The sequence below is a fragment of the Leguminivora glycinivorella genome, chromosome 7 (assembly GCF_023078275.1).
Source record: "Leguminivora glycinivorella isolate SPB_JAAS2020 chromosome 7, LegGlyc_1.1, whole genome shotgun sequence".
In the NCBI taxonomy this organism is placed as follows: Eukaryota; Metazoa; Arthropoda; class Insecta; order Lepidoptera; family Tortricidae; genus Leguminivora; species Leguminivora glycinivorella.
Genome location: NC_062977.1, coordinates 12,228,355 through 12,246,049, shown reverse-complemented (window position 1 = coordinate 12,246,049; position 17,695 = coordinate 12,228,355). Strand labels below are relative to the sequence as shown.

General features: G+C 36.0%; 1 protein-coding gene across 4 annotated transcripts in view; it reads left to right on the top strand.

Annotated features, from left to right (window-relative positions):
* The first annotated feature begins 223 nt into the window (after positions 1-223).
* Positions 224-17,695, top strand: part of LOC125228152 (TOX high mobility group box family member 3-like) — a 36,490-nt gene continuing 19,018 nt past the window's right edge. Inside the window, exons 1-2 of one of the 4 annotated variants that reach the window (XM_048132608.1) lie at positions 224-325; positions 792-965. In XM_048132608.1, the coding sequence (XP_047988565.1) occupies positions 903-965 (63 nt within the window). In that variant the 5' untranslated portion in view covers positions 224-325; positions 792-902. Of the gene's footprint in view, positions 326-791; positions 966-9,542; positions 9,903-17,695 lie in introns of those variants that run through there. The other 3 variants (XM_048132611.1, XM_048132609.1, XM_048132610.1) reach the window with 3 other exon arrangements.

Below are 17,695 nucleotides of genomic sequence, written 5' to 3'. Positions count from 1 at the left end.
AGAAAACATTGGTGGAACCCTTAATTCGCGATTAAGGCAAACATGGTAGTGGGGTGGTGTGGTGTGGAGACTCAGGCCGCGGAGTCAGTGCATATGCGGGCGTGTGAGGGGGTGCGCGGCGCGGGCCGGCCGGGGCGCGGGGCGGCGCGCCGCGGGCCGCCACTTCTCTGTGCTCGAGGAGCCCCGGTACACCTCGGTTTCCGGCGGGCGCTCCCTCGCGGATTCGCAAGTATCCCGCCGCGGACCCGCGTGCCGCCCACGTGGCCTCTCACTTAAAAGACGAAACTCCAGTTTTTTTACGCGCTCTCCATTGATAAAATTCCACGTAATTATGACCAGGCGATTAAGTTCAATAATGCCTTTTGCTTGCGTGCACAGCCCCCGTTCGTCTTCGATGTAGCTCTTGCCACGCGAAGTCGATGAAATATTTTGAACAGTTACGTTAGGAATTAGTAGAATTTATTTTGATGTGGAAGTTTGTTACTAAATATTACAATTTCTATAAATTTCCGCCTGGGGCTTTAATTATACCTACAATTTAGCATAAAGTTTATCAACCGCCCTACAACCTTAATTACGTAAAATATGAAAACATATAAACACATTGGAATTCATTAGAACTAAGGGGTTGGAAAAAAACCTTTAAATTATACTTATAAATAAGATTGCTGACGGCTATCCTAAGTTTGTAGTAATTTCGACAAAATTAGGGAAAATAGTTTAAACCACTTATCGGGCTTTGAACCCAAGCATAAGGCAGGCACTAACAGTGATTTTTATAATCTATCCAGAGTCTACATTAATTTATTGTTACTTTTCACGGGTCAAATTGAATGAATCTATCAAATGGACCGTAATATTTTAAAAGCAGGTTATAAAATCAGAAAAGTGGATGTTTCAAGATGGAGCCAATACAAACGACACTCCGCGATCAGGAGAGAGCGTATAAAATGTACATGTACACGGTGAGTTTTAAATTGATAATGATAATACAAGAATCGATGTCCCCATGAGTCGGAAAAGCATAATATCCAGTCCAGCCCAATGTGTATTCGGTGATAAGTCGGCAAAGTTAGCCGACTAGTAAGTAATTTAAGTTACAAAAAAAGTTTACAATTAACTTCTCCGTTTTCCCGTACCAAAAAGGTAAAGAAGGAATCAAGAAACCCTTCTCTAAACTCTGTCCGTCTGTTTGTTTACTATGTTTTAACCTATTCTCCTCAAAACTTAGTCGAAGACAGAAGGCCCTCGCTACGGATGGCGGTGAGCTGACCATGTCTGTTCTGTAGTGTCTTCGTCATAGGTTTAAGTGATTTCCGTCATCACGATCGTGAACAATGATGATTCTCGACTTGAGGACCCGGCGGTCCTTGCAATTTTATTTGAACTACAGTGAATCCATGGTCCCCGGGTTACGGGCGGCTATTGGTTTCAGGTTTAGTTTCCGGAACGCCAAATTATTTTGTTTAGGTTAGAATTTATATTATAACACTAAGTTCTCGCTCTTTGTACACATATTTAAAGTAACAGGTCTAACGCGATTAAATAGCATAATTTTACCTTCCTGTTAGTGACTTTAAAATCTTTAAATAGAACTTATATTTTTGAAAATGAGTTGTTTGGACTTAGTTTTGTAGAACAAAAGTAAATTTATATGAAATTTTCAAACGCGCTCACACAATTTCAAAAGATTTCGTAACACCTTGCAGCGGCGTTTAGTGAATTTCGTAGCTTAAGTTTTTTTTTCTCTCAAGTGAGACTTGCGCTTAACTGTAGAATTCTAATAGTCTATCAATTGTCATCTACAGGTAAAGGGCTCTCTCCTCTATTGTTTTGCCTGTTTTCTTAAAAGTATTTCTAAACTACTAAATTCATAATTATGATAAAATATTTTTGAGATACTTCTAATAAGCTCTTTCATCTGATATGTAACACAACAGAATTCAAAGGCTGTGTCTGACAGATGGACAGACAGACGCAGATGAAGATCCTATAAGGGTTCCGTTTTCCATTTTAAAGTACGAAACCCTAAAAACCGGTTTCTATTAGGGACTAGTGAAAGATGCTTGTGACTTTTCGATTATGTAGAAATATATTTTTCTTTGAAAAACAACTAGGTAGAAAAGGAAGAAAATGTTTAGTTTTTCTTTTTCATGATGCACCACCCAAGGTTGAGGTTGCCAAAACGCCTAATTCACTTGTTTCATGATATGTAATAAACCAACATTTATTGTATATGATTTTACAGCATAACAGCACTACCGTTTTAACTGGAAAATTCGTCAATACGCTGTAAAACTAAGGTTAACTAACCTTGGGGTAAGGAACATACTTAAGGTATTTATCATGTGTATTTTTTTGTTCCTCTGTGCTACACTATAGTTATAGCAAGTAAACAAAAATCATATTTCTTCGCAATTTTTTTATATAGGTATCAATTTGTTATAGGTATTAATTTGTAAGCCAGTTGAGTAACTTGCTTAATAATCATCATTTCCTGCCCCGCACACCTAAACTGTGGAATGAATTGTCGCCTGCGGTATTACCGGACCGATACGACCTTCAAATCTTCAAGAAAAGAGCGTACACCCATCTTAAAGGCCGCAACGCACCTCCAACACCTCTGGTGTTTCGGGTGTCCATGGGCGGCAGTGATCGCTTACCATCAGGCGACCTGTATGCTCGTTTGCCTCCTATCCCATAAAATAAAATAAAAAAATTGTAAAGTTTACAAGGCGTTTATACTCTCATCATCAGCAGTTCTATTTCATCAAATTCCACAGTTTTTAATGTAAATCATTAATTATTTGGTAGAAATACAAAAATCAGTAGGTATGTGTAATATGTATGCTGTATTTTTTGGCGGGCAGCTTGCATTAGGTACTGTGTCCCCGTCAATCGATTAAAATGGTCAAAATTGTCATCAATGAATGATTCATCAATTTTGGCGTTGGCACTCATCAGATCATGTACATTCCCGAGGGATTGTCCATTGCAGTAGTTGCAAACAGCTGAGCAGTTGAGTCCTACTTTCCCGCCACCAGGACTGCAGAACTTTCGCAAATTCAGAAAGTTATAAATATTTATCAGAACTTGACGAGCTGGTGGTTCCAGCATCAGCTGAAAACAAAGCCTTGTGTACTCTGTGAAAATTCACCTTCAGGATGCATAATATAAAACATCATACACCTTCAAACAGTCCAAAGCCAAACCCAACTCCATTTTCCTTTGCCTGAAATTGAGCAAAACTTTGGAAAGCCATATCTTCTCTTTGGAGTCGTCATCATCCTCGTTGCGTTATATGTACTATACCGGCATTTGCCACGGCTCATGGGAGCCTAGGTTCCGCTTTGACAACTAATCTTGTCTCTTTGGACTACCGAGACCAAATTATGTATGTTCATTTTAAAAATAAATGTAGCATAGATACTTAAAATTCTTCATAATGAATTTTTGCGGTAAAAATTACTTGGTTTAAGAAACGTTGAAAATTTCCTAAAATAAATTGATTTGCCTTTTTTCCATTAAAGTACTTATTTAATATTTACTCCAAGGGCTTTCGAAGTGAAAAACTCCGATTAGACATTATTATTTCATATTCAAAAATAGTTAACTAAAATTAGAATTACTTCATTGCTAATACGAGCCGGGAATTGAGCCCGGAGCCCGGATTGAAAGTCGTACTCATATACCCGCTTACCACTAAGCCATCAACGGCATCAACACTTCTACCTACTACAAGATTGTGGAAGATATTAATACGAGTAATAATATGTAACATAACATATACATCTACTAACTGTATAATCAAGTTTATATGGCATAATAATATATGTAGGTACACTAACGTACGCGACTTTATTAAAAACTGGGGTAGACAAGCAATTTAAATTGTACCGTTGTCTGTACCGCAGGTAAAGTAAATATAATTATGTAGGTATAGAGTTAATAATCCACACACGTTATATGATATTGAATGTTAATTTTATTTCTTTTTCTATATTCTATTCTAGAGGTATATAATATAAAGCTGCAACCCGACTGACATTTTTCCAAAATTAGCCAGAAGGAGGTTCCGCAGCGGTGGCAGTTTTTGGTGTGGCCGTATGTTGGTCGTGCGACCCTGCAAAAATCCGACCGTCGGTCTACCGGTTCCGGGTAAAAAATGTTGGACGGCCTGGCCAAACGGTGTGAGATAGCCGGGGGGTGTTCGACCAAATGTCATAGAGGACCCTGGGTAGTTTCTGACTCCACCATTTTTTTTTTTTTTTCAAAATGGCCGACTTTTTTTACGATTTTTCAAGTTTGTCGTAGAACGCTCAAATTTTGGTCGTAGAATATCCAAGCGTCCTTGATTCGAATGAAATAAAAAAAAAATTAAAAATGCTACAAATGTAAGAAACCTGGCCACTTTTGTTTTGTATGGCAAGTTTTAAACCGTAAGAGATAGCCGGGGGGTGCTCGACAAAATTTCAAAATGGTCCTAGCGCGCTGAGATTTGGCACGCGGGTGGACGGTCGCCCCAAGATTAGTATTCAAAAATAAAATGGCGGCCTTTGAGGGCCAATTGAAATTTGTATGGAGGTTTTTTTTTTAATCGCCATAGTTCCGTAACCGTAGGGAAAAGGTCATACGTGTTTGAACAAATGTTGTACAGTCATTTGAGGTGCAACGAATGGCATTTACAAAAATTCAAAATGGCTGACTTTTTTTTGAAAAATTTCATAATTTGACACACGGGTGAACAGCCGCCCCAAGATCAAGATTATTATACAAAAAGAAAATTTTGAAAAATTCAAAATGGCGGCCTTTGAAGGTCAATTGAAATTAGTACGGAGGTTTTTTTTAAATCGCCATAGCTTTGTAACGATAGGAAAAAGGTCAAAAGTGCTTGAACTATTGTTGTACAGTTATCTGAGGTCCATCGAATGGCATTTACAAAATTTCAAAATGGCCGACTTTGAAATAGGGCCGAAGGCCCGGAGCGTCCCTGAGAGGCGCGCCAACTTCCCTACCACCCTCACAGTAACTACGCGTAGGGCTGAAGGCCCAGAGCGTGTCTAAGAGGCTCCCAAGCACGCGAAGGCCGCAGACCGAGCTGCGGACAGACAGTGCTCCCATGCAGAACAATAATAAAAGTGTCTAATAAGCGAAGCGGCGGTCCGGCGGCCCGACGCGGAGCTTCGAAATCCAACGAAGGCCGAAGGCCGAGCTCCGCGTAGGGCCGAAGGCCGAGCTCCGCGTAGGGCCGAAGGCCCGGAGCGTCCCTGAGAGGCGCGCCGGCGGTCCGGGAAGTTGCAGCTTAAACACGACTAAATAGTAAAAGTGTCTTCTCAAGACACTTTTACTATTGGGTCGTATTTAAGCTGCAACTTCCCTACAACCCCCACGGTAACTAGAGTAACTACGCGAAGGGCCGAAGACCCGGAGTGTGTCTGAGAGGCTCCCAAGCACGCGAAGGCCGCAGGCCGAGCTGCGGACAGACAGTGCTCCCACGCGGAACACTTTTGTAAACGACAAGTCAAAACTTAATGCCCGCTCTAACCACGGCAACTAAAAGACAATACAACAAAAACAAAATAAATTAAAAATAAAGAAAAAGACAATGACAAAACAAAAAGAACAAAACAAAAAAAACACAGACATTACGCACGCACACGCACCTTAAAAAACCGGTCAAGTGCGAGTCGGACTCGCTCACCGAGGGTTCCGTACAAACTTTCAATAGCTGAATCATCAAAATCTTATTCATAGCACTCTACAAACTTGACTAACCCCTCAAGACTCAATTTCCCACATAACGAGTAATATTTTAATATACAATTTCATTGTTAGACAACGTCCAAATAAAAGAGTCAAGACTATTCGACTTCAATAATTTACGACATGTCGCAAAGACGCTCCTGAACCGACCTCATTATAATTATCAGGAAAAACGCGATGTAGGAAATGAGCGTTTAACGTACAGCGACATCTATCGGCAAATTGAGTAAACTAATGCGCGCGAGCTAGTATGGAAGATGATTTTTATGGGATAATTGTTTATTGCGTGAACCGATTGTAACCATTTTGCCTCTATTTGAAAGAGGCTCCAATAAACACCCGGAGGGGTGTTGAAATTGAAAACGTAAATCTGAAAGGTTTTTTATAAATAAATAAAAAGTTTTCAAAACACATTTTATTTTTCCTGTAATAATCATTTTAATAGGCATGTTTGGTGAAAATTTCATAAATTTATGTTGGTAAACTTCGGAGATAAGGAGGGGGGGCGGTATTTTTTTTTACATTTTCCTTCAAAAAACATTTTTTTTTCCTAAACCAAAAAATTATAAAAAATAGTTTTGATATGTACAGTTTGAGCTCTTTCTTACGATACCTCACTTGACCTACTTACTTGAAATTTACAGTTTGCCCCCTTTCATTTTGGGCATTTTCTGTAATGAATATTAATAAATTTAAAAAAATAATACTTTCAATTTGTAGAGGTTAACGATGTTCATAAGTATTCCAAATTTCAAAGCGATGATGGCATAAGTAGTTCTCGAGATATTTAATAATGTGACAGACAGACAGACAGACAGACGGACAGAGCGGAGCCATAAGGGTTCCTTTTGTACCTTTTTGGTACAGAACCCTAAAAACTAGTTTCGTAAAAACATGGTAGTTTTGGACATATGTCATATCATATAACATGTGTTGGTAATGTTGGTAAGGACTAGATACATCTGCATCATTATGGCCAAATTGAAAAAGGCTTTGACCAAAAAATTTGTGGGAAATGTGCTTTAAATCAGTAGTCCACGATGCAATTTAGAGACCAGAGATAATTCGGTACAATTTTTCAGTATTTTTCCTAACGGTGGCTAGTAGGGTGGACTTATAAATGTTACATAAACATTAAAAAAAACCCGGCCAAGTGCAAGTCGGAGTCGCCCAGCGAGGGGTCCGTAGTTATATCATCAAATGTTATTCATATTTTTTGGATAATTTTGGATTTTATATTTTTTAGCTTTTGGATAATGGAGGGTTAACCCGAGGGTTAACCCACCATTTTATATGGAATTTGACAGATGACAGCCCACTAACCCTGAGGTGAGAGGGGTTGGTGCAAGTGGGCCTGACTGAAACCAAACTGACTAAAATACCTACGAGTAAATCCATCAACACAAGGAGAAAGAAAAGGGGACCTAATTGATTTTATCCAAATAATCAGTTGAAATCACTCACATCTCCACTCTCTCTCACTCTCAGTCTCTCAACGCTCTAAATTCTGATTCCAACGCAAACTTTTCTGCTCGTGTATTATTAGTAACTTGCTACAATTATTTGCATAAGAAATAAAAAGCCATTTTTTTTACTGAGGCGTACCTATAAAATTTACCGTTAGCTTTGCAACCTAACAAATTATGTTTTCTCCTGCTAAGATAATATTGCATAACATATTAAAATAAAATAATAAATTACGATACAAGTGCGGAAAACTTGTTCATTTCGTAATGTACTGAAATAGTAGATTGTACAACAAGAGCATAAAGTGAGCCATTTATATCCGAGGCAATTTTTTGAGCCGAGCCAAAATAGTAGACGAGGGTAAAAGTGGGCATTTATGAAAATAAAAAAATAAATATATTGGGGACACCTTACACAGATCAACTTAGCCCCAAACTAAGCAAAGCTTGTACTATGGGTGCTAAGCGACGATATACATACTTAAATAGATAAATACATACTTATATACATAGAAAACATCCATGACTCAGGAACAAATATCTGTGCTCATCACACAAATAAATGCCCTTACCGGGATTCAAACCCAGGACCGCGGCTTAGCAGGCAGGGTCACTACCGACTGCGCCAGACCGGTCGTCATTTATGCCCTTGTTGTACACTCTGCTTTTCACCTACATTGCGAGGAAATAATTATATTTTTCACGGAAATTTACACCACGAAATTGTCGTAAAGCGAAAGGATATTATTATAATACTTACATAACCAATTCCCGCCAACTATTTCTTTTTTCAACATGTGATCAGAGTTTCAGACGCTTGGTTTTCTGCCAAGTCAAATATTTTTGAACGGTAATCGACTCCTATTTTCTGTAATTTACTAAATTTTGTGACAGAAAATCTTAAGGTATTGGTAGAATAAATGCGGCGAATTTATATAATTTAAAAAAACGCAATTTTGAGCAACGTTCCGGATTGCCGTAAATTTTTGATGCTAGCAGGATGAGAGAAACAGATAAAAAAATTAGCCATAGGCCAAAGTCTAATTGACATTCATGGTGTTTGAACAGTGCTTAAACCAGATCGATATAAACAATGTATGATAGTCAAATTCGACATCAAAGTCGGAGTTAGAGTAAGCACCATGCCACAATCTCTAAATGGCCGCCATACACAGATCCTGAACTATTTTTTTTTTAAATAACAGTGGCTAGACTATGTCCAGATATTCTGCTTTGTGGATCATGTGTCGTTGAGGTTCGCACCATACAATTTTTTTCGCAATCGTATCGTCTTTTACGCACTTTGTAAATTTTCTAGTAGCATTTGTCCGGAATCGTAATTGGTACTCGGGAGGATTAAGTCAATACTGTCTAAACCATATGCTTTACGTCGAGTTTCTACGGAATTCTAATAAATTGTAGCAAGATATAACAAGATTTGTCATCTACACAATTTTATTGTTCAGCAAAATTGTGCAATATTTTGGCTGTTGAAACCGATTACATTAGTCTTAGAAGAAAATTTTACTTTGTCTAGAGTATGAAACGCGATTTTATGTTGTCTATGCACGACATAAAGGTGCACTTTTTGAGCATGAAAAGTGAAATAGTACATTACGATACAAGTGCGTAAAAAAGGAAGTTCGAAACGAGTGGCGATAAATGAAAACACGACCGAAGGGAGTGTTTTAAATCGACACGAGTTACAAATTTCCTTTTCGCACGTGTATCGTACGACGTTTTTCAGTACAGATGACCTCCGGAGTTTCGACCTGGCATATAATGAACCACTTCTCGAACTAGTGCGTAAAAAAAAACACCATCTGTACTGAAAAAGTTATTTCATTAGAGTTCAATCAATGCCAAAAAGGACTATTCCTAATTAACATACATACTCGTATGTATATCCAATGCAAATTGTAACTCTCTTTTAGTTACTTAATGTTATAATAAACTTATATTGATATTCATTATAATACTTAATCATAGGCTTTTCCAGTACCCCTTGTACAGAATTTCAGGTTTTTAAAAACGTGTGTAAAGTTCGTTATATTGTTTAACGTTAATCAAATCGAATATGCTATTCTGACATCACATTGAAGCATGAATGTAGTCGTCGTAATTGATTGATAAGTATGAAGCGGAAAATTGTGGAAATTTCGCTTCCAATTTGATATTGCAGGTCTGTCTGGCTGAAAGCAATCTGAGTATGCGGTATTGGTAGATGTTGAGATGGTATGTTTGTTGGTCGGGCTTCGGGCAGGGCTGGCGCCCCCGGCGGCGCGCGGCGCGGCCGGCGGCGGTACTAGCGCCCCCCGGCCCGCAGCGCGAACGCCACGCAGTCTTCCCGCGCTACTCGCACGTGCTGTAGCCTGCATTCCACGTGATACTATATATTACCAACTTTATCGAGAAACAACTGCCATCAAGTGTTAAATAACCGGACTTAATTAGTGCAACCTGTGCTTTTATGTGATCAATTACATCATTTTATAGGGTGCTGTGTAATGACTTCAGCGCTCTATCAATTAAAATTGCTGGTAATTGCATTGCTCTTTTTACTTCCAATACATTAATTAAGATCTTACATGGGACCGGAACGCATTATTAATGTATGGAATTTATGAAACCCTACGCTGGATGGAATTAGTGGCCGTAATTGAATTTTAAATGGTAGGTAAACTTTAATTACTCTATCTAATTAAGTTTATAAAGTATTAAAATAAGTTTCAATCTCGATACGGAGTACCGCAATTTAAAATTATAGATAATATACGTGTTATGCATGTGATGTCAGAGCAATTTAAAAAGCTGTTCAATTTAATCACCATTATGAACATTTAACGAAGGTTGGCTACGGCTCTACTACCCGCATTATTTTAGTGGACGTTATTGTACGGGCCAAATAACACCGTTAGTATATATTAGCGTCATAAATACATATAAATATTTATACAGTCAAATATCACACAATTACAAAATTATAGGTAGTGCTCGTAAACTACTCACGCTACACTTATCTAGTTCACAGCGTACACGAAAACACATATTGATAGAAAGATAAGATGTCGTTTCTTAATGAAATGATTTATGTCGTAGTTCCACATATTATCTACAGTGGTAACCTAATTTAGCTACATTTATCATTGGTTAAAAATGTTAAAATAAGAAAATATGTACAGGTATTATCTACATATGTAAAATGATATATAACTAACTACATTCTGTATATTTGTCTACGCTCTTGAATTCCAATAAGGATCTAGTAAGTTAATCGTCCCAATTGGAGTTCAACTTCCACGTCGTGGTGTCTAGGTACTATTTACTGTTCGCTTTCATCGTTTTCTTTGTTTTGTTAGGCCTTTTTAAAGATTGTGGAATGTTAATTCTTTCGTCTTGTAATATTCCTCGGGTTCCGTAGGCTTTTTAATATCTTTCACATGTGACCGTGACTATGTGAGATACCCTTTTTTAATGTAAGCAAAAGTAAATATAATAAATTGACTGATTGTGTTGTGTTCCTGCGGGTGAGTAAGGTTGCAAGAGCTCAAAGAGGGTGCGAAATATTAGGATCGGAAACGCTCATCGCTCATGTATAACACCTTTAGAATTGCAGACATTTTAGGTTACGGATACTTCTTACAGTCTGTTCAATTTAGAGTACAGTAAACAAAAAACATGTATCTAAAGAGTAAAGTGACGTTTAATGTAGGTAACAAAAAAAAATACTTATGTACCTACTTTCAGGCCAAATCGAACGTATGGATATATCAGATTTACAATGTTAGTTGTGTTGGCAGTGATGGCATGCAAAATAATATGCATTTCGCTCTTACTTGACCGTAAATATATTAGACTGTTCAGGCACACGATAACTAAATAATATCATTCAATGTCAGTGTGCGGTCGAATTGGCCTGATTAACTAGAGTTAACTAGACCAAGACAAGTTTTTCGAAATTTATTTTAGAAAGGTTTTGGTTTTCTAACCAAGTTTTGATTAGAAAACATAATATCTTATGTTTTCCTGAACCTACTTAGTATCTACAAGGATTATTTATTTAGGATTTACAGTCTCCATACTAAGAATCGTACATGATTTTTTAGCGTCACCTATTAAATACTATCATAACTGATGATACCTACATTTTTTTTTTCCAAATGTGTATTGACAATATCATGATATCAAAATAAAGAAGCAACAACACGAAAAAATATTTCGGGAAAATATGATTTTGGCCACTTCCAGGCTGCGAAACAGCGCCATCTAGTTTTAAGCCTAAAAGGCCCATACATTTCTCATAAACGCGTAGAGGTATTAAATTGAAATTCATACCAAATATTTCAAAAGGAAACAGCAATTTAAGTAGTCACCTAGAATCTTGAAATTTGGCATGAAGCAACGTTTTTTTTGTATGGGCTTTGTCTGTCCCGTATTATATCTCATTGGTATCTACTATGTTCAGGAAAACCTAAGATATTATACCCCTTGTTAATTAAGTACTACACTAACTATCACTACGAGTATAAGAAAAACTAACGATATCTAAATTTAGTCGAACATAAAAGCTCTTTATACCTCAAATATTTGTTTATTCTTCATACATTCCTAAACATACTAAGTAAAAGCAATTCGTTTAAAACATTCAAAGAAGAAATAAAAAACGAACATAACCGCCCTCTACACAATCCCTCGGACCCCTAAAAACTGGTAGAGCAGGTCCATGTTTGCTGGCAAAGAAATGAGTCGCTACTAATTTGTTACGATAGATGGCAGCTCTCAACAACGGTTCCCATATAAAAACCTCTTACATCAACTTTATTGACGTTGATAATGGATTTTTTACGAGTGTACTGTTTTTATAGCTGCATGAAATTAAACATGTTATGTTTTGGGTATATATTAAATTAGGTTAGGAAACAGATTTTAAAACGCCTATGATATCATCCAAAAAGGTATAAACAGTTAATATCATTTACAAATATATTGTTTACAAATTCCAGATGTCTGTACCTATTGTTTCGTATTGGTAATATCTCTACCAACAACTTTTTTCAAAGTCTTTAAAGATCCCGATAAAACTATTTCTAAGTAAGAGGATACATTAAAGATTGGGGATGTATTTTTTTCTTCATAAAGTGTTACTCATCTCCTACGAGTTAACTTCGTAAATAGGAAGAGGAACACGTTAAGTTTCTGACGGGAGACACATTCCGTTTGTAATAATAACATCAATTGATTTAACGCTCTTACAGTGGGAGGAGCAGAACGAGGTCACCGACCGGCAATTATAATGTCCTCCTAGAGAATACTACCAACTCCGGCCGGTGCCACGTACACAAACCTTATTGACGAACCACATACACGAGCATTCTATTATTGTATATTTTTTATTCAACAAAAATAATAAGTGGTTCAAGTTTAATTTATTGTTCTAATTTAATTGAGAAATTATATTGTGTATTTAATGCTAGTTAGCAATATAGTACCTACACTTTTTGATTAGTTTTATCAAATTATCACAAACAACTAAAATTTTAAAAAGGAATATTTTGGTTATTTAAGTAATACGTTTTACAAAAGTTACTTTGTTACAAAATAAATTTTGTAGCTAATTTGTGTAAACTTCTGTGAAATAATAACTATCTCATTATAAATTATCACAAATTTTCGTTAAATTTATACGAGCCTACTTTTCGAACGGTTTAATCTAACCTACCTACTTATTACAAGACTTTCTACTTTCCACGCTCTAAAAACATATTAGATACTTACATCGTATCATTATGGATGCCAGATTTAATTGACAATTATTGAGATATATCGGTTAGAAAAATAGCTCCGCTTGTTATCATAATATCTCCTTTCAAGTTAATGTTTATTATAATGTAGGTTACTTGATGTTGAGTAATTGTGGCAATTACGTCGTGGCATAAACGTTTGTATAAAGGATATAATTATACACTGTAAAATTTATATAAACTCGCTCCCCGTGTCAGATGCAAGTTATTATTTTACTTAATGATACAAATAACACAGAAACAATTATCAAGCATGTCCTTTCACTTGGTTATTGATAATATTGTATTTTGTGCTGGTTGCCCGCTGGGAGCGCAGCCGGTGTGCCACAAAACCGGTCTGAAAGGAATGAGACCGACTTGTGGCTCAAGGTACCACTATTACAATGTTGATCAATCGGATTTTGAATCGACTGAAACATTTAAGCACCTACTTCGACTGTTTAGTACACCTCTGATAATACGACATGGGCATGTACCATCGACATACTGGAATGTAAACTTTTATTTAGTCATGGTCGTCTGCTCGTATGTCACAGCCATTTCACTCAACAGCTCAAGTAGCAAAAATATTTTAAACAAATTTGGAACATTTTGGACCACGAATTTTCTATAGATTTCCTTGATCTGTGCTATCGAGATAGATACTTATTCTAATGTAGTAATTAACTCCCACTAATGCGATATTTAGTAACGTGATTTGGTTTTGATAATTATGTATAATTAAGATGTTAATCCTTAACTGAGCAAAAGTCAATCTTTTACTTCATAACCTATATACTATCCACAATTTCATCGAAGTTTGACGTTTAACCAATATTTGCTCCGGCAAAACCTACTCACAAATTTAAAAAACTCTATCTATTAACAAATAAACTGTATGTAAACATCGAACTTTTTTAGTTAGCGTTGGTATTACGTCACAAATCTTATGTGTATTATAGGCATTTTCCAAACCAAAGTTTAGGAATTTGCATTATTACAATAGGAAATAAATATGTACGTAGGTACGTGTACGAATGTCCTATCCTACAGTATACTACCACTACCTAATGCTATTACACTGAGAGAAAATACAACCAGTTTTCATGTTCGTTCAACAAGTTTTTTGGTTAAAATAGCGCCTACGTGCTCTTTGGTTCAAACAACAGGCTACTTGTCATTTGAATCGGCAATATATTTGAATCAACAAGTCGATTTTATAAAAACAACCTGACACATATTGTTTTAAACATACGTTTGGCTGATTCAAACGGATAAACCGCAACAAGTCGAACTTGTTAAATTCACAATGCAAATTTCTCTCAGTGTATGTAATTATTTAAATAAATGCGGAATAAACAAGCCAATAACATAAAGGTCAAATATTATTATAGATCTTTTAACACATCGTTCTAGCTCCAATATCTACTTCTATAAATAAATATAAACCAGGCGAAAAGCCATTTCATAAAGAGATCAAACTTAATAAATTTGTGAGTTAGAAGCTCGAATTCGAACATAAGGTTATACATTTAATTATACAGTTAAAAACTTTAAGTTATTTAAATCTTATCTAAAAAATATATTTAATTCGACATTAGTATGGACAGTAAAACTTTAATGTCTGAACACGGCGTGGCATATTCTTAAGCTCAAACATAGTCGGGTTATAAAACATCGAACACGGACAGTTAATAAATAAAATAGATCTTTTAACACATCGTTCTAGCTCCAATATCTACTTCTATAAATAAATATAAACCAGGCGAAAAGCCATTTCATAAAGAGATCAAACTTAAATAAATTTGTGAGTTAGAAGCTCGAATTCGAACATAAGGTTATACATTTAATTATACAGTTAAAAACTTTAAGTTATTTAAATCTTATCTAAAAAATATATTTAATTCGACATTAGTATGGACAGTAAAACTTTAATGTCTGAACACGGCGTGGCATATTCCTAAGCTCAAACATAGTCGGGTTATAAAACATCGAACACGGACAGTTAATAAATATATGGGCCACAAACTATATTCTCTAATAAAGAGAATGCCATTTAAACTCGGCTATCTACGCCAGTCAATATCGCAATCTTAAGAAATAGAAACTGGAACAAGAATTGCCGCACCGACAAAGTAATAGTAATGAATAAAAATATGGAAAGATTTGTAATTATAAATAGTATTTTAGACATAGGTAATACCTCTCTTCTAAAATAAAAATTCCCTATGCCGATTTAAGTAATGTACAGCAGGACAAATCTCGACTGGGGGGCAATTGTAACTAATCCATTTTTTCCATGATAAGTGTACTTATGATGTTGAGTTCTACATGTATCCACTGAACATGCCTACCATATATAACCGGTGGACACTATATTTAATAATGCAAACATTGTAAAACATGGAAAAAATGGACCAGTTACATTTGTCCCCCAGTCGAGATTTGCCCCGCTGTACCTTAAGGTAAGTGTCGAGAAGACCGTCTACCTGGAAAGACCGTCTACTGAATATAACTTTTGTATATATATATATATATATATATATATATATATATATATATATATATATATATATATATATATATCTACCGCTTCTTACACCTCCGAAGGTATAGGTACCAGTTTTTCATCCTGATCCATTGGTCTTCAATAGATATCCCTAGGACGAACACTAGTTAACAATAAACTTGATTCGTGTTTCGAACTCGAACATCGAGTTCAACATGGTTAGGTACGCAAAAAATTTAAATTAAATAGAAGCAGTCGGAATATTTGTGCATTGTGTATGTAACGTAGCAAATTCCCATAAAAGTGATTTCTATCACATAAGTTTACTTCAATTCACCAAAGTATTATATGTAACAGCTTTGTAAAATATAATATTTGTTAGCCCACAGGACCATGCGGATTACTCCAGACTACTATTTTAATTGTCTAGTTTTATCCACTCAAACTTTATTTCAAATAAAATATGCCAGTCTTGCCCGCACTGACCTTATATGTAATAAAAATCCCGTCTGCCCCGAGCTGGCGAGCAAGAGTGGGTTGTAAAATTAGCGCAATAAGGAGAACTCAGGTGAAAATTATTTCGTTACTGTAAATCTCTGTTTCCTTACTAACTGAATGACTATCTGACTGAAAACATAAAAAAGCTAGTTTGAAATTTGCACACTGTTGTACCCATTAATGAAGACAAAATGATATAAAATGAGATAACATTTTTAAAAATTGTTAAAAGGGGAATGTCAGTTTGTATGGGAATCCAATTTTATTTAAGTGCTTAATCTACACGTAAATGGAATAATCAAATTAAAGTGAAAGAAAACTAGGAAATTTATGCGTTTTTAGATTTTCACTCCCCAGGAGGATAAAAAATAGGACAAAATTTATATTTAAAAAAACCGGCCTAGAGCGTGTCGGGACACGCTCAGGTCGCTCAGTGTAGGGTTCCGTACTTCCAGTATTTTTTTCAAAAACATAAATTCAACTTCCAAAGTTTGTACGTATAGGAATCAAATTGTATACCCAGTTAGGAACTTGAGATTTCGTAAGGTAATAAATAAAAATAGAAGAAAAATAATTTCTGAGTTTATGGATGTTCAATCCTAGGCGGGTATAAAGTGAGGATAAAATTATATTTTAAGTTAGGAATTTTACGAAAAAAGCGGAACTTTTAGCTCAATCTGAAATCCACGCCTTATAAATCCGCGCCTACGATGTCGCAAATTGTTGCTAGTAAAATATAAGTAGTAAAAAAAATATTTATAAAAAGATAAGTTAAATTTGTGCGGAACAAGGCCGTTTTTTTTAAGAGGGCTTTCATGTGAAAAATAGTGAAATCGCCACCGAGCGCTTAATCGTACCGTGTGTGGTATCAAATTAAAGGGCTTTGCGAGTAGTTTACAAATATATAACCTACCTATAATAGGATTTTTTCTACTTGGTCTAACAAAATATGAGAAAATGTCCAGAAGTGGTAATAATTGTGAGTATTGTGACAGTGAACGGCGGCTCGTTTTCAAAAGATTGCCAAAAATATATAATAGAAATTTATAATCACTAAGGCATAAGAGCAATTTTAGTAAACGTTGCAGATTAATTTTGTATGAAAATAACTTCGATACGATGTAGATTTTCAAAGAAATCGTCACTTAATTTTAGGTAATTTCTGAAAAAAATTGAATTCGGATTAGCCATGTTTACACTTTTTCAAAACCTTATAATAAAAACCGGCCAAGTGCGAGTCGGACTCGCGCACCGAGGGTTCCGTACAAACCTTATGAGGAAATGGGTAGTAAGGTTAAAATTATTTAAAAAAAATATATTATGTGATGTAACTAAAAATTTATGGTTTTCGTAATTTTTCCTTTATCTATGCTATAAGACGTTGCTTCGTACCAAATTTCAAGATTCTGAGTTCACGGGAAGCACCCTGTAGGTTTTGATTCCCTTGCAAGTGTCGAAAATTTGCGGCATAAACGGCTGTATCTTTTGATTGCGTTGGCTTAGAAGTTTGATTTTTTCACAGCTTCAAGGGACAGTAGACCTGAGTAATTGATATAAATTTCAGCTTCATACCTCCACGCGTTCCTGAGAAAAAGGGTCTTGACAGACGGACGGACGGACAGACGGACAACAAAGTGATCCTATAAGGGTTCCGTTTTTTCCTTTTGAGGTACGGAACC